The sequence below is a fragment of the Lycorma delicatula genome, chromosome 4, assembly GCF_047948215.1.
Source record: "Lycorma delicatula isolate Av1 chromosome 4, ASM4794821v1, whole genome shotgun sequence".
Classification (NCBI taxonomy): Eukaryota; Metazoa; Arthropoda; class Insecta; order Hemiptera; family Fulgoridae; genus Lycorma; species Lycorma delicatula.
This window is the reverse complement of record NC_134458.1, coordinates 63,337,946-63,364,588: the sequence shown is the minus strand read 5'-3', so window position 1 is coordinate 63,364,588 and position 26,643 is coordinate 63,337,946. Positions and strand designations below refer to the sequence as shown.

Sequence of the window (26,643 nt, the reverse complement as noted above, 5' to 3'; positions counted from 1 at the left end):
AGCTAAGATATCCTATGCATTTTGAAATGCAGTAAAAAATAGTCACAATACTTGATGGGAGAAGATTAGTAAATTTAGTGATATTTACTCTACTGAAAACTACTCAAAATGATAAAACCCCAAAATAAAGAAACCCTTTAAATTTATTTAAAAAAATGTATTTATTTTATTCACACGAATAACACTATTTTATTTCATATATAAATATATATTTGCGATTAACATGTTAAAATAAAGTTAAAAATTAAGCAGTATAATATAAACACAGAAAAAGAGTTACTATATATTATTATTATTATTATTATTAATTTTGTTGTATTTATTTACAAAAAATTGCTTTATAAATGTCTAAGAAAATAACTAATGACTAGTGATACATGCACCAACAAAGCCTTAAAACAAGTTACTCTACCGACTTGCCTCAAGCCAACCTGTTGAATCAACTGTTAACCTGCTGAGATCAGCTAATGTTGTGCACCGACAGAGTACTAAAATACACTGTTCTATGTACACCACCAAAGTGTACTAAAATAAGTAGTTCTACATACACCATCAACCGTTATTTCACTTTAGGTATTTCAGAAGAGAAAAGATATCAATTAAACAATTTTAATTTTAGTGTGGCTTTAATTGTCTGAAAATACTTGTCAAATCTAATTTTACATGAGTATTCACATATTAGTGCATTCCAGTGAACTAACTACCACTGTCATTCATACTATTTTAATTTTTTTATTATGTAATATAAGACCTGACCTGGCAGAGATCATTGGCGATGTTAATTATAGAATCGCCATCATTGATCCGAGTTTCTAGACTAGTCAACCATACTGATCGGCATTCGGAGAGATCAGGAGAAGATGGCACCCGATATGGAGATCCAGTTTCACTTCCAATACACCTCCACCTGGCTAAACCTGTCGCTCCTCCAGGACACGGTTGTATACTTACTTCACCCACCTTAAAAATTATATATTTATATATCAATACTTCTCATTAAAATACATGTCCTAAGCATACAGTTTTTACTGGTAAGTTAACTAGTTTTAAATTTTATTGTAAATATTATTGTAACCATCTGTCACCTCATTCATTATTTATTTGAACTTCATTCGTTTCAAGTTACTCATTAAAATACATATGTAAACTCATGTCTGAGGTAATATAATAATACTATAGAATTCACAAATTTACATAACATTCTTCACATAACAAAAAGAACACAAAATAATCTGTAAGAATAACATCACGCAAACAACAAAATCTTAAGCAATTAAGATCACTACTTGTCAATACACAGCAAATCTCAAACAGAGATATTACTCGTTCAGTATTAAATCAGTAAAACAATAGTACAAAATTTATAAGGAATAATCAAAATTTCCCAGAAATAGTCATATTTTATTTAATTAAAATATCAAAGAGTTCCAATCTTTGTCTGGGAACAAGATAGCTATGGACAGATCATATGAGGTCCACAAAGACAAAAAAAAATACAATGAGTAGAAATTTTGCTAATAAAAGAATCAGAATTTATAAAAATTATCAGAAAAAAAATAAAAATTTACTACACTACTGTATTATAAAAAATACCACTTAAAAACTTATTAAAAAGAATTTATAAGGAAGAATTACACAAAATGTATCTAAGAGAAATTTACTAAATTACAACACTGCATACAAGTTATAACACTGCATGTTATATCATTTCTTAAAAATTACTAAAAATTGAAAAAATTACGTTACTTTTAATAGAATAAAATTTCAGTCAATAATCAAAACACACCTTTAAAAAGACTATTTGTTCTTAAAAAATGTTGTAATCTGTACACACTTTAATGTTGATCTTCATTTATGAACTTCAAATTCATGTAATCATTTTAAACAATGAATCTGTACAAAGCATCAGAAAAACATTCATGAGCTTTTACAACTGACAGCCCTGGATGCAAGTCTTTGCCTTCTTCAGAAGTTGGCTGATCATCTTTTCGTTCAGCCTCTACAATCTTGTTGTACCTCAAAATTTGGTACCCTGGATCATTCTTGTCACTGATGATACATTCATTGACACTCTTTCAGTCACAGTCTGCACAATTTAATATCTCTTCTATGAATTTCCTTATATTTTTGACATCTTCACAATAAGTTTTATCAGTTTGCTAGACATTGTTTAATTATAATTGCCAGTGTCATGCTTTTCACAAAATTCCATGAGTCATCTTATAACAGCAATCTTCCAAATTAATGTCTTTGATCATCTGTAATTGTGCCGCTTACATTTTCATTATCAGCCAAAAGAATTGTTTTCATTAATTATTTGCATTAAAGTCATTCCAGGGAAATAATAACCTCCTTGATCCATTGGCTGTAAAATGGATATTACATTTTGAGGGAGAAATAGAACTTCAAATTTTCTGTCCTCTCCTAAGCAGCCTGCTGAAGAACAAGTACGTGCATTATCTAATTTTAAAGGCATTCCCATTTTTACCTGAAATCTACTTGTATTTTTTAACCTCCAATATGAAATAATTATCATACCAATCTGAATAAATATTGCAAGTCATCTGTGCTTTCTTTTGGCTTTTGTAAATAACTGGAAGATTTCAGAAACCTTTAAAAGCAAGTGGTATGTTTGATATGCCAATCAGCATAATATTTAATCAGAGGTCTCCAGCTGCATTACCACTAATCAACAATGTACATTCTTTAGACATTTTGTTACCTGGAGCTGATTGTTCAATAAGGGAAACTAAATTCCTCCTAGAAAAAGCTTTTCATTCAAGGCCCGTTTCGTCAACATTTTAAACAGTGTTCATCATAAACTTTGACAACAATCATCAAACTGTTGAATAAATTCATTTCCAGCTGATAATTTTTCTCCTGGAATTTCAAGTTGCCGAATCCTGTTTAAAATTTCAAATCCACACCATACATTAAAATTTTCATCTCCATTTAGTTTCTCATTAAAAATAATGGATTTTTCTACTAGAATTCATCCAGAAATTCCCTCAGCAAAGAATCAATTTTGAAGAAACCACTAGAAAAGAGCACGATTCATCTTTTTGATGGACTCTTTCCTCATTGTCTTCTTGGAAAAACTTTTTTCTTCTTTTTCAAATTGTGACACATAATTCATAATATTGTCTCCATACTTCTTAATGTCTGAAATAGTTTATGTTCCTACATAGTCTTCATGATTTACCCAATACACCATTTTTAAATATTTCTAAGATTTCTATCTTTTCTTTCACTAATAAAACAACTCATTTTCGTTTTGTGCAGAGATGATGTTAATGAACCCAAACATCAAAATGTTTGATAACAGCACTAGAATTAAATTAATTATGTATACAGAATCCTTAAGATGGTGAATTTATAGAGGTTTAATGGTATAGGCTTAAAATAATCACATGAGTAAAACTGAGCGATTTCATCAAGATGTCATTAAAATTACACAGACCACCCTGTGTAAATTATGAAAATTAGATAAGGTGGCAAATAATACAGTTATGATGTCATTTCTTTGACGTATTGTGCACGCACAACAGAATAAAAACTAACATCATTATTACATCATAGATCATGCTTTACTAACTAATGTGTTTCCATCAATCATTCCAGACGTTAATTTTATAATTAGTTTAATGCAGAACTAAATTTACATATGTTTTGCCCTATACAGATTGTAAAAAATCAATTAAAAACCCATTACGAACAAAGATCAATAAAAAAACATTTCTATTGAAGGACAAATATTCAGTTGGAACCAAAGAAATTCCTTCCAAGAAATTTTTAAAAAAGTCATAGATGCTGCTATTGTCACTTTTATGAATTTTTTTTTTGTCTTCAGTCATTTGACTGGTTTGCTGCAGCTCTCCAAGATTCCCTATCTAGTGCTAGTCGTTTCATTTCAGTATACCGTCTACATCCTACATCCCTAACAATTTGTTTTACATATTCCAAACGTGGCCTGCCTACACAATTTTTCCCTTCTACCTGTCCTTCCAATATTAAAGCGACTATTCCAGGATGCCTTAGTATGTGGCCTATAAGTCTGTCTCTTCTTTTAACTATATTTTTCCAAATGCTTCTTTCTTCATCTATTTGCCGCAATACCTCTTCATTTGTCACTTTATCCACTCATCTGATTTTTAACATTCTCCTATAGCACCACATTTCAAAAGCTTCTAATCTTTTCTTCTCAGATACTCCGATTGTCCAAGTTTCACTTCCATACAAAGCGACACTCCAAACATACACTTTCAAAAAGAAATAAGGAGATAGGGAACATCCTTATCGGACTCCCTTTCTTATTACAGCTTCTTTCTTATGTTCTTCGATTATTACTGTTGCTGTTTGGTTCCTGTACATGTTAGCAAGTTAGCAATTGTTCTTCTATCTCTGTATTTGAACCCTAATTTTTTTTAAATGCTGAACATTTTATTCCAGTCTACGTTATCGAATGCCTTTTCTAGGAATATAAACGCCAAGTATGTTGGTTTGTTTTTCTTTAATCTTTCTTCCACTATTAATCTGAGGCCTAAAATTGCTTCCCTTCTCCCTATACTTTTCCTGAAACCAAATTGGTCTTCTCCTAACACTTCTTCCACTCTCCTCTCAATTCTTCTGTATAGAATTCTAGTTAAGATTTTTGATGCATGATTAGTTAAACTAATTGTTCTGTATTCTTCACATTTATCTGCCCCTGCTTTCTTTGATATCATGACTATAACACTTTTTTTGAAGTCTGACGGAAATTCCCCTTTTTCATAAATATTACACACCAGCTTGTATAATCTATCAATCGCTTCCTCACCTGCACTGCGCAGTAATTCTACAGGTATTCCGTCTATTCCAGGAGCCTTTCTGCCATTTAAATCTTTTAATGCTCTCTTGAATTCAGATCTCAGTATTGTTTCTCCCATTTCATCCTCCTCAACTTCCTCTTCTTCCTCTATAACACCATTTTCTAATTCATTTCCTCCGTATAACTCTTCAATATATTCCACCCATCTATCGACTTTACCTTTCGTATTACATATTGGTGTACCATCTTTGTTTAACACTTATTAGATTTTAATTTATGTACCCCAAAATTTTCCTTAACTTTCCTGTATGGTCTGTCTATTTTACCAATGTTCATTTCTCTTTCCACTTTTCTTTAATCCACTCTTCTTTCGCCAGTTTGCACTTCCTGTTAATAGCATTTCTTAATTGCTGATAGTTCCTTTTACTTTCTTCATCACTAGCATTCTTATATTTTCTACGTTCATCCATCAGATACAATATATCGTCTGAAACCCAAGGTTTACTACCAGTTCTCTTTGTTCCGCCTAAGTTTGCTTCTGCTGATTTAATAATTTCCTTTTTAACATTCTCCCATTCTTCTTCTACTTCATTTTCTACCTTATCTATTTTACTCAGACCTCTTGCGATGTCTTCCTCAAAAATCTTCTTTACCTCCTCTTCCTCAAGCTTCTCTAAATTCCATCGATTCATCTGACACTTTTTCTTCAGGTTTTTAAATACCAATTTACATTTCATTATCACAAAATTATGGTCGCTATCAATGTCTGCTCCAGGGTAAGTTTTGCAGTCAACGAGTTGATTCCTAAATCTTTGCTTAATCATGATATAATCTAACTGATACCTTGCAGTATCGCCTGGCTTTTTCCAAGTGTATATTCTTCTATTATGATTTTTAAATTGGGTGTTGGCAATTACTAAATTATACTTTATGAATTTAATTAATTAATTTTACATTACTATAGTATTTCCCATTCATCTTAAAAGTTTAATTGTTATTTCCATCCACAGGAATGGTTTTGAATTCAATTTATAAAATTACAGACTGATTTTATTTTTTTATTTTATTAATAAAAAAAAAATACATTTAGCAATCTTTAACATGGTAGGAAAAAAATCTGCACAGCTGTTTCCCAGTTTTACAAAATATTTATGTTGATATTCACCAATTAACGCCTTAAAATTGTTCTTTCAACATGTACCGATTTATTTACTTATTATCTTCACATAGTTGCAAGGCTATTAATTCTTAAAATAATTATTTTTATGTATTAATATAGATTACAATCACTTCTCTTCTTTATTTATAATTTATATATTTTTTGAAACACTGCTCTGTTCAATGTTTTTCCACAATTTCCCTTGATCCATTCACACCAATGCTAGAGAAACTTTTTTTGATATCCAAGGAGTAGCATATCTAGTGTTCTTAACATGATTTACATAAACTGTTAAGTTATTTTCAAATGATGCTGTAAATTAATATTGCTAATTCCAACTATCTAAGAAAAACTATAAGTATGTATGTAAACATAGCTTGAGAGTGGTTTTCTGTAACTTATCTGCTGGGCTGCATAAAACGTAGGCAGCATCAGAAAGGAACAAACATTTCACCAGATAAAAAAGTAAAAAAAATAATATAATTCCACCATACACCAACAATAACTAATGAAGTGGCATATGGTCTATGGATGTTTGTAATTAAAAAAAAAAAATTGCCAGTTGTTTACAACTATGACTGCACAAATATTAACAGAGAACAGGTCACAAAACAGATACCAATAATTAGTATATGTACTTATTAAAACTGAAAGGTATGTTTGGTTACAATAAAAAAAAAATCTAAATTATACAATGAAATGAATTGCTTGAGCAAGGAAAATCTGATATTTTAAAAAGTAACAAACCTGTGTCCAGTTCCAGTACAGGTTACGAGCAGATGTAGGACCGCAGTACTCTGCTCCAACAGTAGTCACTGGACGATCAGGCCAAATGTTTCCTGAACCAGGCCCAGATCCTGACACTTCTACAATTGGTGGTGATCTCGTCAGGCCTGCTAAAAAAAGAGAATTTTATCATTATTATTTCATCACACATCACTATATGCATGAAAGATGTCATTGTCTTCATAAATGCTGTTACAACTTGCATCATTTAAATCAAAAAAGAAATAGTTCTAAATACTAGTAACACCACATTATATCCTGTTCAAAGCTTTTTATATTATAAACCCTTATTTTTAATCACACCTTGAATTAACTAAAATACAGAAAACACATTTACAATAAAATTTTATAATTCATTTTACAACTATCTGCTGCGGGTGATTGCTTAAGAACAAATGGCAATAAAAAAATTATTTCAATGGGCATTCTGATCATCCAGTGGAAAAATTCAGAGTATACTGCCAACTACACATCTAAAGTTGCTTCAGGTGTAAATATCAACAAATTGTAAACATGACATCAAACTCAATCATATGAGAAAGATAAACCTGGATTAGAACCGTATACATCATTTGTGACAATTTTTAAAGCTTGTTAAGTTATTCAGGCCCTTTAAAACTGTTAATGAAGAAATAAGTACAAGATTTTTATTCAATCTTTCCATAAAGATTGCATTTGAAATTGTGTATTGGCAATTTCTGAAATGAAAAATTGTCCTTTGAAGCAGATGTTCTTGTACATGTTTAATGCATTAATGCAAATGTTAATAATAATCTTTATTCATTTGTTAAAAATACATGATTTAAAGAGAATGTTACATAATAACTTAAATTCATAATATTAATTTAAAAGTTTAACGTACATGCAGCACTTAAATTACTATTTTATACTGCACTTCAGGTATTCATTTAAAGATTAGAATGCAACTTACTATCAACCAGTCATGAAGCTCTCTTTTAAAAGACATGTAATCATTAACCAGGCTGACATACAAAGAGTGCTGAACAAATATACACTTCCATAAGTCCAGCTACTTTTAGTCAATTTTAATTAAACAACCCATAAATCAAGTGCCTGCTTGATCATGGTATTGTAATTGTGAAACCCAGATCTTTGCCTAAAATAATATAAACTATGTTTCACACAAAGTGATCTGTAGTAAACATAAAAATAAATTACCATTAATTTTTAATTTAATAAGTAACAACCATAAGTGGTTCAAGTTACTCCTAACCAAGAGTATTCATAGCTATTTTTTTTGGTATAGAACATCTTACACATGAGCTGACTGGCTCTACCTACACACTGTAATTAAGATATTAAAATAAAACATACATAAACTGTCAGTCTGAAGGAAATATTGTAACCATCTAGTGACAATAATTCTTAAATATTTATTACATGAATGTCTAGTATGGGCTCTTAAGGAAAGCATCAAAAACAAACAGAAACCTAAAAATTAACCTCATTTGTCAACCTCGTCAAACTAAAAACATTCCTCACATCACAAAATAACAGTTGTTTGCATTTCATTTGCTTTCTGTAAATGTGAGGGAGTTTGAAAATCAAAGTTTCATCTTCAAAGTTCAAGTGGTTCAGGATTTTCAGCAACTATTAAAAAAAAAATTATTTCTGCGTCCTAGACATAATGAAATAATTCAAGCAGTGTCAATCTTAAATAGAATGTTCTTTGGAAAAACAAACTCAAAGAAATAAATTACTATAGTTTGTTTGTTAGACTATGAGTTAGTTGATCAGAGTAAGTATTGGGAATACTCAATTTTTCTCAATAAAAGTATCATTTTTGCTCTTTTTTCCCTGCATTTTGAACTATCTTAAAGTATGATTTTACTTACTCCTGCTATCAGGTGAATTATACTCTTTCAGTTCTTGAATCGTACAGTTTTTTTTTTGTCCAGGAGTCTACATGAACTCAAAAAAAAAACACTGGAAGAAGATTACAGAATCTAGCTGACAATAGGCCTTTCAAGATAATATTTTTAAGAAGTTTAATGTCATTATCACTGTGACATCATCTTGTTGAAACCGTGAATCCTCTCATGTATGACTAAAGATACAGTATAGTTTGGATTATGAAACATGATGCTTGCATTTAACTGTTGTATCTTGCTAATAAAAAAGAGCTAATTAAATAACAAAAAGAAGAAAATAAAAATATCGGTGCAACCTGTTACTACTATTTTTACACAAAACTTTATTTGTAGGTTTAATTACCATTGCCACTGAAAGGAAAAATCATGGTTTTTATTTTTTTTTGGTAGTGTTTAGAAAAACAAAATTTAAATATTTACATAACAAAAATAGGTGGAAATGAAAATTAGAAATTTATTTTGTTAGACAAAGCGATCTTTATTACTTAAAAAATTATTAATTTTCTCAAGTGAATTTTGAATCAACTGTGAATTTTAACATAATGAATTCTGTTACAGAAAGGGTGACATCATTTGAATCCTCAGAATAACCTTAAATCAATTATGGTATAAAAAAAAATTATAATGCTATAATTAGAATGCTTGTAACATGTTTGTTAAAGAAATAAGAATTAAGTTTAAAAAGGTGATAATTTCGTTTCATTTCTGAAGTGCAGTCTCTACCAGAATATACTAGCTGTGTAAAGTGTACAAGTTGTTCATATAAACAATCTCAAAAGGGCAATGTTAATGACATAATTGCCACCCCCCCACCACAATTTCTTCAATATTTAACAACTATTTCCATTATTTTTAATGAAATATAAAATTAAAAAAATTATTCATTACTAACAAAACAAAATTTATAAAAGAAAGCCATTAACATCTAATACAGATACTACCTTATTTTTTCCTGTTTAGCCTCCGGGAATTACCGTTAGGTATTATTTCAGAAAATGAATAAGAATGATATGTATGAGTGTACATGAAGTGTAGTCTTGTACAGCCTCAGTCAAACCATTCCTAAGATGTGTGGTTAATTGAAACCCAACCACCAAAGTACAACGGTATCCATGATCTAGTATTCAAATCCGTATAAAAATACCTGACTTTACTTGGGCTTGAATGCTGGAACTCTCGACTTCAAAATCAGCTGATTTGAACATAGATACTATCTACAAAAATATATTTTGAACCTTCTCTATTACACTGGTCAACATAAAATTTGGAACTGAAAAAGGAGTAGGTGTTCTATGTAGTATTCTATTTGCTGAAACTGCATATGTATTCTGAAGCAACCCTTCATGTAACATTTTTAAGTTACAACCCCCTTAAATTTATTTGTTCCATCATTTGTAGAACAAGTACAAGTTAGTATGTCAGTATGTCTGCATATTCATATCTGATTTATATTGTGATGCATGCTGTAGACCTATATTTGATACGTAACAGTTGAATGACGTCATTTCATGTATAGACATGTCAGTCAAGTAATGAGTAATTCTATATGATGAAATTTTCTTCAGAATGAGTTCAACTCTTGGAATGACTTGCTGTGTTCTTTAGTTGTGGTACTGGTTATTACATATACATATAAAGATTGTTTCATAAGTGATACCAAAAATTTAGTGAAAAATTTTTATGACAGAACAACTTTTGGTATAATTTTATTGAACAAGATTTGTTAAGTTGTGTGTGTGTGTTTCACACTGAGTTTTATTGCACTCCACAGTGAAAAAATTTTATGAAGTACTTTGAGTAATTAAGTATTTATTAATAAACACTTATTATTTTTATAATTAAGTAAGTATTACTGTAATACTTCAGTTTACTTTCATTCATTAAAACGTTTCGAATTTTACAATGAATGAAAAATCAGGCTTGTAAAAATTTGTCCAAATATTTTACGTATGCAAAGAATTCACCACGAAAAATCAACGAAAACCAGTATCGAATCTGCTGAAAACTGCTTACAAACACTATTTTGACTGTCCCTTGGGAGACCATGATAAATCCTGCACTCCACATGTAGCACGCATCAAGTACTACATTAAACTAACCCAGTGGTTAAAAGGAAAAGAGAATTTTCATTTTGGTGTACCTATGATTTGGAAATAGCCTACTAACCCTTTATGAGGACTGCTATTTTTGCTTAACAAATGTAACTGGTTTCAATTTAAACTATAAAAGCAGTATTGCACACCAAAATGTTCGTTCATCAGCAGCTATGAGACCAGTACTTCATGGTGTTGATTAACTGATTCCGATTGCTCCAACTTCTTGAAAAGAAATTTCTAATTTCCCAGAAGGCTCGCTGATGAATCCTCAACTTCAATAGGTATTAATTACATTCCAAAAGAATCAAATATTGAGCCTCACCTCATCACACAAGCAGAACTGAGCGACTTAATTCGTGCCTTGTATTTGTCGAAACAATATTCAGAACACCTTAGTTCATGTCTTAAAGAATGAAATTTATTAAACAAGGATACTAAAATTTCAGTATATAGAAATCAAAGTGAAAATTTACTTTAGAAAATAATTTAGAAGAAATGGTTTGATTTGTCCCTGCCATGATCTTAGGGGGCTAATGTCTGAACTAAAGATTGAATATGTTATTCATGATTGGTGTTTATTTACACTCACTTAAAAGAAGCTTAAAGGCAATATTGTTGTATAACTCGAATAATTTTTCTTCTATACTGGTAGCACATGCTGTAGGAATGAAAGAAACATATGAAAGTATTTCAAAAATTTTAAAAGCTATTAAGTATGATGAATACTCATGGCAACTGTTGACCTGAAAGTGGTAGGGCTTCTGTCTCAAGAGTGGGTTTACAAAATACGAGGGCCATTCGGAAAGTGACCTCAGTTTGGTTATAAATAAAACACAGTTGTAGGTAAATACATTTTATTATACATATCTTAAAACTACATCTTTCCTCTACTTTTCAACATAATTACCATTTAAATTTAGGCACTTATTGTACCTTGTCACTAACTTAGAAATTCTGGCTGCAAAAATATTCCTTACTTATAGAACTTACTTACAGTAGCCTAACTTTCCCATCAAAACCTCGAACAAAACAGTCCTGGAAATTTACAGGAATTAATTGGAAAGCTCTGAGAGTAAAATGTCAATATTAATGCACTTCGGCATCAATCTTTTGAACCAGTTCATGATTGACCACAGATGGACGGCCACTCCTTTCTTTGTCCATTTTTGAATGAACGAACCCAATTGCATACAACTCCTTCGCTTATAATCTTTGGTCGATACACAATGCAAAGTTCCTGATGAACATCTGCAGCTGAATATTGTTTTGCTGTGAGAAATCTTATAACAGAGCACAGTTGACACTTTGTGGGGTTTTCTATTGCAGTACACATTTTAACAAGCCACAGAAAATCAACGAGCGATCACATGACCTTGCTACTGCCACAGCTGGATGCCGACTTGCCTCCCATGCAAGTATGTATAAAAACAGTAGTGCTAGCCCCACTCCTTCCCGCATAGTGAGCAAACAGAAGTTACTTTTCAAATTCCTTCATATATGTGCTTCTAGTGTTTGTGTGATAGTCAAGCTACAGATAAACACTACGCAGTAAAGACTGGCAAAAAAGAAATCCGTTAATCACTTCCTTTCCCCAGGAAAGGAAAATGTTGTCAATATTCTCCTTGTCAAAGCATATCGTATTATTTTACCACCTCTGCACATAAAACTAGGCCTGATGAAGAATTCTGTAAAAACATTAGATAAAGATGGAGATGAATTGAAATATTTAGCTCAGATTTTTTCACAATTAAGTGAAGCCAAATTATGAGGGAATATTTATCAAGAAACAAATAAGAAAATTAATTTGTGAAAATATAGTTGACAGCAAACTGAATCCTGAAGAACTAGCAGCATGGAAGTGATTGAAAGATGTTATTACTGGTTTTCTTGTAAACAAAAAAGCTTAAAACCATGATCAACTTATAAATGAATTCTAGTTAACTACAAAATTTAGGCTGCAGAATGTCATTGAAAATTTTTTTTTACATTCTCATTTGGACTTTCTCTCTTTAAACTTGGGTGACATCAACGATAAACAAGGAGAAAGGTTCCACCAAGATATATTGCAGATGGAATAACGTTATCAAGACAGATGGGATGAATCTATGATAAGTGACTACTGCTGGATGATAAAAAGAGAAGACTTTGTGAACACAAAAGGGAAATAAGAAAAAGGAAATTAAGCTAAATGTAAATATCTGCAAAATAAAGGTAGGAATTTTAATTGTAATTATAATTATTTTTGTATTCTATTACTTAAGACGTTTCTCAATATTTTAAACAGTCGTAACTAAAAATCTGAGGGTGATAAAGAAAAACTGATTTCATTTAAGATTCTGCACAAAAAATACATTCTAATTCACCTACTTTTATCTCAGTTCCAAATTATTTTTTTTTTTTGTTGACCTGTTTTTTTTTGTTGACCTGCGTTATCTGTCACAACAGCATATAATTAATGTGTATCTTCTTAGATTAAATAAAGACTAATTATAAAAATCATAGTGGTCACTGAACAAATTTTTTTAAAAATTGCTGTTTTTCACATTAACTACTTCATATACTATCTCCTTTTTTTTAAAGTAAACATACAAAAAAAGTTACAATAGAATCTTATAATTATTATATTTCTGTAATGGGTTCATTGTTAGTTATTTACTTTTTAAACTAATTAAAAGATCATAGGGCATAATTAAATCAATTCAGATTAAAAAAATAATAACAATAATGTAAGATTATAAATCACTAACTTTCTATTACAATTTATAAAATTGTCACTGATGCAAAAATTTAAAAACGGCTAAAAAAAAGGTGAGACTTTTTTTATTAAGAATTAACTGAGAATATTAAAGTAATAATTTAACTCAGTATAAAGATCACTTACTATATTTGGGTTAAAATGATGCTTTCATTTTTAATGAACAAATTCTTCCGAGAAAGATACAATAGTTCAAATGCACGGGTCATCTTTAGGGACACAGTATAAAATCCTTAAATGATGTGATGATTTTATCTATTGTGAGAATGGCTTAAAAAGTATACAATCAGAAGACCACTACCAAAAAAACAATTTTTCTAAGAATGCAAAGGTTGTGGATTTATGATATGAGGATAGTTAGGATTCCTTATGACCAATCAGGAGATTAGATTTTTTTTGGTCATGAATGCTAAGTAGTTATTGTGTGTTACAGTAGTAACTTTCCGTATATTATATAAAAAGAATCATTATAAAAGCACAACTCATCCAAGTCAAACATTTTTTTCAACCATTAAATGCTGATGTGGACAAACTAGATGAATCCTTGGCAGTAAGACATGAAAATTGTACTGTATTTTAAATTAAGGAGCAAGGTAGGCTTTAATAACACAGTACTATGACATTACTTTCTGCAATGAAATTTTTCACACTGATGTATAAACAATTTACATTTCCTCTATGTCTCCTCATTAAGGACAAGGAGACTCTGAAAGTGTCATCGGCTATAAACAGCCAAGTCTATTTGTATTTCCTGACAGAGTAGTCTCAAAAAAATAAAAAATAAACTGACGTATAAACAAAATAAAATATGCACCAACATATAAGAAGTAACAATCTTATCGACTGATGCAGAAACAGTAAGGCCAAGCAAGGCCACTGATCTCTTAGAAGTAAATTAATCCTCGACAACTCTTTTCTTTGACTTGCAATTAAAAACAAACATATTAATGACAGAGTAAAAAAAGATGTATCTGAAGATAAATTACAGTGCCTGAATAGTTTCCTTTAAGTGAGAGTGAAACTGTAAGGTAAAGAACAAGATTTTGGTATGTTGATCAGGAATAGATTCTCAGAACACAAGCAGTTAAGATTAAAAGGCTCATATACAGAGCTGAAATTTTTCAATTTCATGAGTTAATTTAATAGACTATTATGCAGCCAATTGGACTTTTACCTTATTCATTTATCACGCTAAAACAATCAAAACTGAGATAACTGTAATTCAGTAGAACGTATGAATACTAAAAAGTCCATTAAAATAGTTTTAACATATTCAGGCGTAAACGAAAATTGAGACAACAAAAAATTAAGTAATACCTATCTGATAAAAGCCCATCATGATATACCGGCACACACTGGAACAAGGTGAAGATAAATGTTTATTAACAGTAAAAAAAGTACAGCCTCTAACAAAAAATCTCATAGTCCCCAAATATCTGTAATTATTTACTTTTTCTATTCTTTCTTCCTTCTTCTAACTGATTTCAAGAATACAACACAAAACATAGAATACATATGACATGTTATTCAGCAGATTAAAAAATGATTACATGTAATAAAAGCAAGTTACTGAAAGCAGATACATAAAATTATTATATCATTACTTGTGGGTGAAGGCAGGTGAATGGAAGTCGTTGTAATCGCTACAACAGTTGTGTCAGGGAGTTCAGTATCCTCAGCTGGGACAGGTACCGGTGCGAGGGCAGATTCTTCGATCGGAGGTAAAGGTGCTGGGGGAGGCTGTGGTTGCGGCTGTGGCTGTGGATGCGGCCTTACTGTAGTGGAAATTTGGTGAATGGCAGGTCGCAGTGTCGCAGGCTTGGCAGTACTCCAAAAACTAGGCTGTGAGGTCATCAGGACTGGTGGGCTGGGACGATTTGTTGTTGTCGTCATAGTTGCTGAAACAGAATACAAATCGCACAAGTAATCAAACAATTTATCAAATAAATCTATACATATAATAAAGCTTAAACTAATTAAGAATAAACAGTTTTTATCGACAAAAAAAAACGTGCTGAAAGAAAAGTTATTTTGCTTCTTTTAGTTCACAAGAAGATTAAACAAGATAAAAGTACCTGAATAGACAACTTTAATCAGAGATGAGTCAGATAATCTAAACCATTCATTACACAAGTTTTCATTTATTTACGATTATATTTATTTATAAATAAACAATAAATTCTGAAAACACTCATTTATTTCCAAATTACCATTTCATTATGTTCAAAATGAGAAAAATACTGAATCCTGGGCAAAAAAAAATCTTGCAACCTGAATCCTGTTATTCTAACTCTTACAACCTGATTGTTTCACAAAACCTGAAATATTAGCATTCTAGATATTTAAAAGTGAGAAGTATGGTTAACAAATGAAATCACATTTAATAAAGTAAAGTGGTCCTCTAAATCACCTAAGGTAAACTACATCAGATACAGTTTCATGAATTAATGGTTATTGTTAGTTATCAATGATTAGTGGTTAATGAACACAGCAGTCGATGACACTATAAAAGACAAAAATAGAGACAAAAGATGAGATCAAAGAACATGAGAGTGAAGTAAGTATTAAATTATTCATAAATTCCATTTTATTTATTTTACAGTTTATCCTAAATTTTGAAGAAAATAGTGGCTTAGAAAGGTCAAAAAAACATAAAGCATCTAACCGACCAAATATTATGTCACATTATCAAAATCAGCAAGTTATTAACACATACTGATTTACTTTCATTTTATGCACTTTTATTTTATTTTAACCTGAGCATGAGAAAAATACTTTTTCAGTTAAACAGAAAGCATACAGTATAAATTTCATCAAATTGCCATTAAGTAAACAGAATAAAAAATAAATTTAACTTTAAAAACTAAATATGAACACAATAAACAAATACTTTTTATTGATGTCACAATAACAAAATACAACTGAAAAAAGCACATTTTCCAAAAATGTACACAAAACAAACAGTGATAAATACACTCATTCATACTCAAATCACCCAAACTCATAATTATCTGCTTACCGAAATATGATCTGCATACAAAAACAGGCGAAGGAATAAACAATTTAAATAAACTGATAACAAAATTGGAACTTCTTTTTATTTTCATACTTACATGGCTATTAAACGGCTAGAATTATGTTACTCATCATGGATTTTACACAAAGGCATCTCTTAAAGATAACATCCTATAGATAGCAGCCATTCATGACTATTCATACATACAATCAAGAATACTCTTACGTACTCTACATTCTACTCTTACTCTTCGAGTAATACTCTTACATTCAAGAATGGAAATTAATTGCAAACTAACAGTAATATCTTGATAGAGTTAATTTTAATCTCTTCACAAATCCTTACCTTTAGTTCAATAATGCTTCGAGAAACATGAAAGAACACTCATCTTTTAAAAATTTCAATAAACAGAAATTATATACCAAAAATCATGGTGTACTTACAAGCTCAATCATATCATAACTTTGGTACATGATTTGATTTCCAAAACAAATTTTTGAAATCGTTTACACCAATGGGTATTATGAATTCACAGTAACTGCTAAGCCACTTGTTATTTTTTTTTAAATATGGCCTTGTAATTCATTTAGATCACAGAGCACAATAACGACCACTTCATTGTGAAATAGTCCCAAGAATAAAAGGCAAGGGTTTTTTTACAGTCCAGCGGTGAAGGTTACATCTTCAACACAGATGTTTAGATTGAAGTGAACTGTCAGAATTCAATGATTTTTTAAGAAATTTTTGTTTTCATCACACTTTGTTTTCTGGATGCAGCATCTGAATCTAAATGCATAGCTTCAAGAAGTATAACCTGTACCTTCACAGCAAGGACCTGATGGAACCAGGTCATGGTAGCAAAGTTGAAAGTGACAATAAATTCACTATACATAGTGCTTCATCACATATTTATGGTATTCTTGTAAATATCAATACAAAATGCTTTTATTGCAAAACACAATATACACCAGACAAACACTTCATTATAACTGGATAGCAGTGACAGAGAAAAAAAATTATGTCATAGCAGTCTTACAAACTAAAACTATGGCTTTGTAAAAATGACACAAAATCACCTGTTTCTAATACACCACTCTTTGGTATTAAACACCCAAGTCATATGTAGTTCATGTAGAATTCAATGGTATAAAATATTTAGTACAAATAAATGTGACAGTAAACTCATACATAAAATAAATAAAAATTACAATAAATGTAAACAAACCATCAGACTAACATACATAAACAAAGCTCATCACACGATATATCTTACAAATTTGAAATATCTGGGTAAAACGTGCGGTCTTTAGAAAAATAAACAAAACAATCACTAAGTAAATATGATGCCCCTGGAATAAATGAACTAAACTGCTCTAAATGCATGATGTGAAATTGGACATGGTTTCTAAGAGGGGTTTGCTGACCGTCTCATAGATGCAAATCACAAGATAATAATCTTGAAATTCTACAAGTAAATAAGAAAAAAGGACTACACTTTAACAGAGTCAAACATCATGAAATATATAAGAACACATAACAATATACCAAACAAACAAAAAAATTAAAATCAATCAGCGACTAAAAATTCAAATTTTTAGTCACTTTTAAAACACATTCTAAATGTGTCTTCTTAAAACCCATGAAAACAATGTTATCCTAGCTGACACAAGAACGACAACAGCAGTACCAGTCACTGAACATGAATGTAAAAAATAACTAAAAGCATGATGAGATTGTTTTGAGAAGAATGCATTTATTACTTTTGTAATAACGTTTGTCATCGTTAGAAAAAAGTTGATAAAATTATCAGTTTTGGTGTAAAGTAATACAAAAATCTTGTTATCAAATTTTATAAAATTCTTAAAATTTTAAAACTAATTTTTTCGATTATTTTACTCTGCAAGTTTTTAAACTAATTCAGTCTGAATATATAAAAACTCATTAAAAAAAATTTAAACTATACTGATCAAAATGAATACTGTTGATGTTAGGCGAAGCAGGATTGTATTATGATTTGATTGCCGAGTCCCCCATCATGATTACCTGTTCATTAATTATATCAAAAAAATTTTTTTAAGAAAAAAAAAAACTTTATACTAGTTTCTAAGAAAAAAAAATTATTAAAAGGAATTTTGAAAAAAATTATATGACAATTTCACCTAATTAACAAACTGTTACGAGAACAAAAAACTACTAATGTGATTATTACGTACAGTGATGAGATCTATGTGTACAAAATTATTCTAGCGCACAATTTAAAATCAAACACAAGTGACTACGGCAGTAGTGGTGTCTGGTTCTCCTATAGTAAGAGAGCTAAAGAATCCTGACTCTTTTCTAAGATATTCTTTAACATCCAGACAGGAAGTAATTTGTTGTGCTTAAAACAACCCACACTGATCAGTAATGTGCTACTCCTGTTTTGAATAAAGATAACCTGACAGATTGTAGATAATGTGGATATCTGGACAACAGAGCCAAAAGGCCAAGTTGTCAGAGTGGTTTATCAAAATTTGCAGTTTCTTTACACATAGATTACCTCTTTCTTAGTACCTGTCTTTTGCTTCATCTTTCTTCAATTCCTACACCCACAGGGATGTTCTAATATATATTATTAGAATTACAGATGAAAAAGAGATTTTGTCAAAGCCAAGATAGAAGAGAAAAATATTACAATCCTGCACTAATTTTAGGTCAAATAAGACTTCACATGCATCACCTGATGATTGCCACTTACTGACACTCAGGTATACTTCTGGACTCATGAATGAAAGAAGTACTTGTATTATTGCTGTCTTATCAAAGACTTATATTACTTCATCATCTAGACAGTAATAAAAATATGCACAGAATAATATAACAATCAACACAGAGAATTAAAAGAACAATGAGAAAAATAAAGACCATTTATGTGTAAATTGTAAAAATAAATCACTTGCTTACCTGACATACACTGGTAATGAGCTTCCAAGTATTTCAGAGTACCAGGACATGGATCAGCGAATAGACTTGTACTCGCCTGGATGCTACAGTTTTGCTGCTGACTACATCTGTAATCCGGTAAATAACACATATACTAATAAATTATTTTTAATTCCATGTGCAAACAAATCTAAAATTTTTAGTTCTGCACACCTAATGCACCACAAAACCAAGGAAATAAAACTTCACACAAAGGTAGGTACACACGAAAGGCTCTAAAAAAGGATTTATCATATGAGAGCCGTGATCAATACCAGAAGAATCTTCAATTTTAGTCGATTAACGGATACATTTTTTTCATGAGCTATCCATTCAATATGACCAAGCAAATCAGAATAACTGTTTATCTACATTGTTTGTCGGCTACAATGATCCATCATAATGCATAAATGTTATGCAGAGTACTGTGATTTATTGTCACACGGCACATATTTCATATTTCAGTAATAAAACTAACCATATCGCATGTGTTCATGTTTTATCACTTTCTTTTAAATTGGATACAAAAAAGTCTATCTAAGAATTTTTAATATATTTTTTTTTTCTTGTTGTACATTTCTAACTGGGTCTTATTCGAAATTAAACACATTCCTTAATCCATTTTTTGAATTTAATAATATTACGTAAATTATTTCCCTCTATGAATCATGAGACCTTGCCGATGGTGAGGGGGCTTGAGTGTTCATTGATAGAGAGTAGCTGGACTGACGGTGTAACCATATTGAAGAAGTATCTGTTGTAAGCCAGACTAAGGAATGATTCCTGAATGAGTGCAGCGGCTCTTTCAGTAGTTGTTAAGGGTGTAGTAAGGACTTAAACGGCCATATCACCAGAAAATTAAAAAATAGCATTCTACGAGTCAGAGCATGGAATGTTAGGAAAGGTTGGCAAGTTAAAAAAATTAAAGAGTGAAATGGATAGGTTAAATGTAAATGTAGTAGGAATTAGCGAGGTACAGTGGGAAGAAGAAAACGATTTTTGACCAGGTTATTTTACAATAATTAACTCAGCTTTAAATAAAAGGCAGGCAGGAGAAGGTTTCGTAATTAACAAGAAGATAGGGAAGAAAGTAGAGTATTTCAAAATGCAATGGAATCAATGCAATAAGGGTAAAATCAAAATCTAAGCCAACAACAATTGTTGATGTCTACATGCCTACAAGTGTCCATGATGATGATGAAGTAGAGTGTGTATACGAAGAAGTTGACAAAGCAATTAAACACATATAGGAAATGAAAATTTAATAATAGAGATTGGAATGAAAGCATTGGAAAATGCAAAGAAAGAAATGTTGTGGGTGAATACAAATGGGCTAAGTAAAAGGAATGAAAGAGGGGACCGACTCATTGAGTTTTGCATGAAGTATAATTTAGTAATTGCCAACACCCAGTTTAAAAATCATAATAGAAGAATATACACATGGAAAATGCCAGGTGACAGTGTAAGGTATCAGATAGATTAGACCATGGTTAAATAAAGATTTAAAATTCAACTCGTCAACTGCAAAGCTTATCCTGGCCTGGAGCAGACATAGATAGCAACCATAATTTAGTTATAATGAAATGTAGATTGGGGTTTAAAAACCTAAAGAAAAGGTGTCAGATGAATTGATGGTTTAGAGAAGTTTGAGAAAGAAAAAGTAAAGAAAATTTCTTAGGAAAAAATCACAAGAGTTCTGAGTAAAAAAGGTAAGGTAGAAAATATAGAAGAAGAATGAGAGAATGTTAAAAAGGTAATTCTTAAATCAGCAGAAATGAACTTAGGCGGAACAAAGAGAACTGGTAGAAAACCTTGGATATCATATTGGAGCTGATGAATGAACGTAGAAAGTATAAGAATGCTGGGAATGAAGAAGGTAAAAGGAACTATCAACAATTAACAAATACTATAAATAGGAAGGGAAAATTAGCAAAATAAGAGTGGATTAAAGAAAAGTGTTCAGAAGTGGAAAGAGAAATGATCATTGGTAAAATAGGCAGAGCATACAGGAAAGTTAAGGAGAATTTTGTGGTACATAAATTAAAATCTAATAATGTGTTAAACAAAGATGGAACACCAATTTACAATACAAAAGAAAAAGTTGATAGGTGGGTGGAATATATTGAAGAGTTATATGGAGGAAATTAATTAGAAACTGGTGTTATAGAGGTCGAAGAGGATGAAAAGGGAGATACAATACTGAGATCTGAATTTGAGAGAGCATTAAAAGATTTGAATAGCAGGAAGGCTCCTGGGATAAAAGGATACCTGCAGAATTACTGCGCAGTGCAGGTGAGGAAGCGATAGACAGATTATACAAACTGGTGCGTAATATTTACGAAAAAAGAAAATTCCATCAGACTTCAAAAAGAGTGTTATTGTCATGATACCAAAGAAAGCAGGAGCAGATAAATGTGAAGAATGCAGAACAATTAGCTTAACTACTCACGCATCAAAAATCATAACTAGAATTTTGTACAGGAGAATTGAGAGGAGTGGAAGAACTGTTAGGAGAAGACCAATTTGGTTACAGGAAATATATAGGGATAAGGGAAGCAATTTTGGTGCTCAGATTAATAGTAGAAGGAAAATTAAAGAAAAACAAACCAATATTTCACAGCATTTATAGGCTTAAAAAAGGCATTTGATAATGTAGACTAGAATAAAATGTTCAGCATTAAAAAAAATTAAATTTCAAGTATAGAGACAGAAGAACAATTGCTAACATCTACAGGAACCAAACTGCAACAGTAATGATCAAAGAACATAAAAAAGAGAAAGAAGCAGTAATAAAAAAAAGTAGTCTGACAAGGATGTTCCCTATCCCTGTTACTTAATAATCTTTACATAAAACTAGCAGTTAATGATGTTAAAGAATAATCTACATCTGGTGTAACAGTGCAAGGTGAAAAGATAAAGATGTTACGATTTGCTGATGCTGTAGTAATTCTTGCCAAGAGTAAAAAAGACTTAGAAGAAACAATTAATGGCATGGATGAAGTTCTACTTAAAAACTGTCACATGAAAATAAACAAGAAAAAATGAAAGTAATGAAATGTAGTAGAAATAATGTGGATGGACCACAAAATATAAAAATAGGAAGAGAAATGATTACAGAGGTAGAAGAATTTTGTTATTTGGGAGGTAGATTTACTAAAAATGGATGAAGCAGGAGCGATATAAAATGCCACATAGCACAGGCGAAATGAGCTTTCAGTCAAAAATATAATTTACTTACATTAAAAATTAATTTAAACATCAGGAAAACATTTTTGAAAGTATATGTTTGGAGTGTAGCTTTATATCCAAGATAAAACTTGGACGATCGGAGTACCTGAGAAGAAAAGATTAAAGCTTCTGAAATGCGGTGCTAAAGTAGAATGCTAAAAAGATGCTTTAATTAAGATTGTTTTAAAATTTAACTTTTATGTTGAAACAGCATATACAAGCTGTTTTACACAAAAAACCTATCCTCAAGAGTGAAGTTTTTAATAAGGAGGATATGACCGTGCCCAAAGAACCGGTTCTTTGCCTCTTCTTCATATAAATCCTAAATCGCTAGAAAGAAGGGATATAGACCGGGTTTGTTGGTTCATCCTTCTAAGAAATCCCTAAAAATACGGGTTAATATTTTGAATAATTCTATTTTTTACAAGCGTATAATTCTAATTATTATTATAAGTAACTAAAATTCAAAACGATATCGGAAAACTAAATCCGAATACTGAAGATCTAGAGACGAATAACACAACTTGGAAAAAAAACTTTATTGTTATAAAATCGGTCGTCGACATAATACAAAAAAAACTGACGAAAAAAATACATTCGTTCTCAAGAAACTTTATAATTTAATATGCTATTGAACAGTAAAGTACATTTTCTTGAGCCGGCCTTCCCTCTACGTCTCTATCCCATCTTTTTTTTGTTAAGCCTCCGGGAATCACCGTCAGGTATTACTTCAGAGGATGAATGAGGGTGATATGTATGAGTGTAGGGGCGAAGTGTAGTCTTGTACAGTCTCAGGTCGACCATCTCTGAGATGTGTGGTTAATTGAAACCCAACCACCAAAGAACACCGATATCCACGATCTAGTATTCAAATCCGTATAAAAGTAACTGTCTTTACTAGGATTTGAACGCTGGAACTCTCGACTTTGAAATCAGCTGATTTGCGAAGACGCGTTCACCACTATCCCACCTGGGTAAGAAATACAACACGGAAAGCAATCGGAAGTCTACATTAACTGTACAACAAAATTATTAACAAAGCAGCACTATCTAGTCTATCGTACAATAGTTATTGGCGTTTACCTAGTATGCAGTACCCTCAGTGACTTCGGCGACATACAGTTGACGCTCCACTCGGTGTTGCCGTGGTCGTTGCAGATCGTGATGGAAAACCTGCCGTAATTGGCTCGAATTAAATGGATTAATTCGCCGGGCTTGCACTCGATTTTCAGCGTCTTTCCTTCACACGCGTAAGCGGTATCGTATTGAGGTTGCTCTGGAAAAAAACTTACTATTACCACAGGAATACAGTCAATATTCTACACCCAATAAACGTTCTTTTACAGTAAATATTTTATATCGGGATACAATGCTACGAATGTATACAGGAATTTTAGAATCGCAGAAAAAAATGGAATCGCGATAAAATGAAACGCTGTACAATTAATAAATATTTTTTTACCCACACATTCGCCCTTCGATCACAAATTAAAATTACCTAAAAAATGCTAATGGCTGAAATTAGAAGCGAGACCTTTTATTCCATATCGAAACAGGGTATAGGTTTCAGGTCATCAATAAATTTAACTTGACGGATAGCCGTCGGGGCTTCTAATAACACTGGACAACAAAATTTCGTTTTTTGTTTGTTACAAGAACGTCAATAGCTGAATCTTACAGTATTGTCGCGTGTTCTCTGTTCGAGAAGGATTGAAAGATAGTAAACGTAAGAATTCTTACATTTTATTACTCTTAAATAACTTATATGTACAAAACAGGCCAATCATAAATAACAAAATACAATTCCGATTTATTAATACACCTTACAATGGTAAATAGGAACTAATCCAGAATTAACAAGAAATTATACAATATAACGATAAAAAACTCAACCGTTCACTTTATGCAAAAAATTATCCACTTTTAAATGTTAATAAAAAGAACTTGCTTACACTTTATAAATGAATAACGTCACCTTGACTCCAGTTCACAAAAACTCACCGAATAACTTCTCGTTCTTAACCAATGTCCAAATTGGAATAATCGTGACGCACTCTTCGCTTGTTTGTAACCGCACATTCATTCCAAATACACTCGCACGCTTGATTTACCGCAAACGGTATTCGCGTTTATCGAACATTGTACTGAACTGTCACTCCGGAATGGAACGCAAGAATGTCGGAGGGTGCAATACCCTCCTACTTATTGCAGTATACGGACTTACGTCCTTTGCTACTGGGTCTTTCTAATGATCTGACGGATAATAAATAGTAAACTGGCTTGCATTCACGGTGATTTTGAATTTGGGACTGAATTCCAATCCAAAGGAGTTTTCAGAGCAAGAACCCGACAGAATGCGGTCATTCCGCTAGTCCTAGGCAGTATTTATATCTTCGAGCTTAGGGCCCGACTTACAGTACCAGTAGCCAAACCGCCTTTTGTTTGTGGAAGCGTAATGGTCTCTGTCCGCAATTTCAATGCTTTTCTATAAAACTGCGCCGGGAGGAAGACGCAACAAACACATAGTTAGTCTCCCAAGGAGAGCCCAAGTAATGATATTTCAAACCGAACTGTAAATGTCGGAACGTAATTCCATCCATAAATAAAACAAATATATAGCCGACTCTAAATAAAAAAATATTCGCCCGATTATAAGAAAGACCCAGCAGCAAGGGACTGTGTCTTCCAGGTTCTGCTATTAATTGTGGGATATGTATCCCCCCCCCGTTATCTTGCGTTCCGTTCCGTAAACCCTTTCTAGAAAGAATTTCTTTATCATTTCTACTACATTTTTCTTTCTTCATTTTTTCTCTCTTTTTTCTTCTGGAAGCTTCTCTACCCGTTACAGTACCTTTGACACCGATTTAAAACGTGTAAGTGGTTTCTTTCTACCAAGCATAGTTTTTTCGTAATTATAATTTTTTGTTGTAAGAAGAGAGCATTACGCGAGACAATAAAATAGAACAATATTGTTTCTACACAATGTGTAGAAACTGCAATCTCTAAATGTCTAAAATCTGCTTTTTTGGATTTTCTGGTGCAGTTTGCTCTTGGTACATCAGTCTTAAGATTCTAACAGGGTCAGCCATCATTCTTGGGTTACATTTTCCCTGATAGCGTGTTTCCATAGTGGATATTTACCGGTGAAAGCGTCTCCATCATCGTCACTCACAGCTCCAAAATTGATAGGGAAAAAATCCAGATGAGAATCTAAGAAGTGGATCTTTAGTGACATATTACATCCGAACGCTTTATAATTTTTAAAGTTCTTTATAGTTATCTGGATTATTATTTTCAAGGAAGTTTATAATATTTTTAAAAGATTTCCACGCTACTACAACCTCACAGTCGTTCAAACTGTCTTTAATATCATTCATTAGCTTTCTTATTTGCGATTCAACAAATATACCTTCTTTTATTTTAGCATTACTTATATTTAAGAACTTGTTTTTTAGAAAGTGAAATCCAGTCCCACCCGCTGTTTTAACGAAATGTTTCATTAAACCCAGCTAAATGTGTAGTGGCTGAAAGTAAACCTTTTTCAGGTTTTACTAGCGCTAGACTCACAACGTTCTTCTCGCCTACAGTCAATTGTTTCTCTTTATGGCCACGGTTTTTTAACATAATGATTCTTCCTATCTCCGCTACGGGACTGGAGCATCCGCTATAAGCTACAGCTATATCGGATGAAAAGCGAAAAATGTCTGTCGTACTATCGTTGCCAATAATGAGAAAAAAAAAGATCTGTAAAATCTTTTTAGAACGAACGAAGTAAAAATAGACTCTTTTTGGCCGTAGAATACTAAAAATAGCAAATGATCGCACGTATAAAATTACAATACATTTGTTTTATCGCTCGATTGAAAAGCAAATATTTTAATAATTTCTCGTAGTCCATTCACCCCCGATATTTCCTGTATACGTATATACAAACGGGACTGTC

The 26,643-nt window shown here is 31.6% G+C and overlaps 1 protein-coding gene across 7 annotated transcripts in view; it reads right to left on the bottom strand.

The window, feature by feature from the left end:
• LOC142323466 (latrophilin Cirl-like) overlaps positions 1 to 26,643 on the bottom strand; it is a 292,270-nt gene that overhangs the window by 80,094 nt on the left and 185,533 nt on the right. For 6 of the 7 annotated variants that reach the window (XM_075363116.1, XM_075363115.1, XM_075363113.1 and 3 more), the window contains exons 3-7: positions 23,784 to 23,976; positions 19,455 to 19,561; positions 15,100 to 15,393; positions 6,714 to 6,862; positions 757 to 960 (exon numbers count right to left, since the gene is read on the bottom strand). In XM_075363116.1, the coding sequence (XP_075219231.1) occupies positions 757 to 960; positions 6,714 to 6,862; positions 15,100 to 15,393; positions 19,455 to 19,561; positions 23,784 to 23,976 (947 nt within the window). The remainder of the gene's footprint in view (positions 1 to 756; positions 961 to 6,713; positions 6,863 to 15,099; positions 15,394 to 19,454; positions 19,562 to 23,783; positions 23,977 to 26,643) is intronic. The other variant, XM_075363114.1, reaches the window with a different exon arrangement.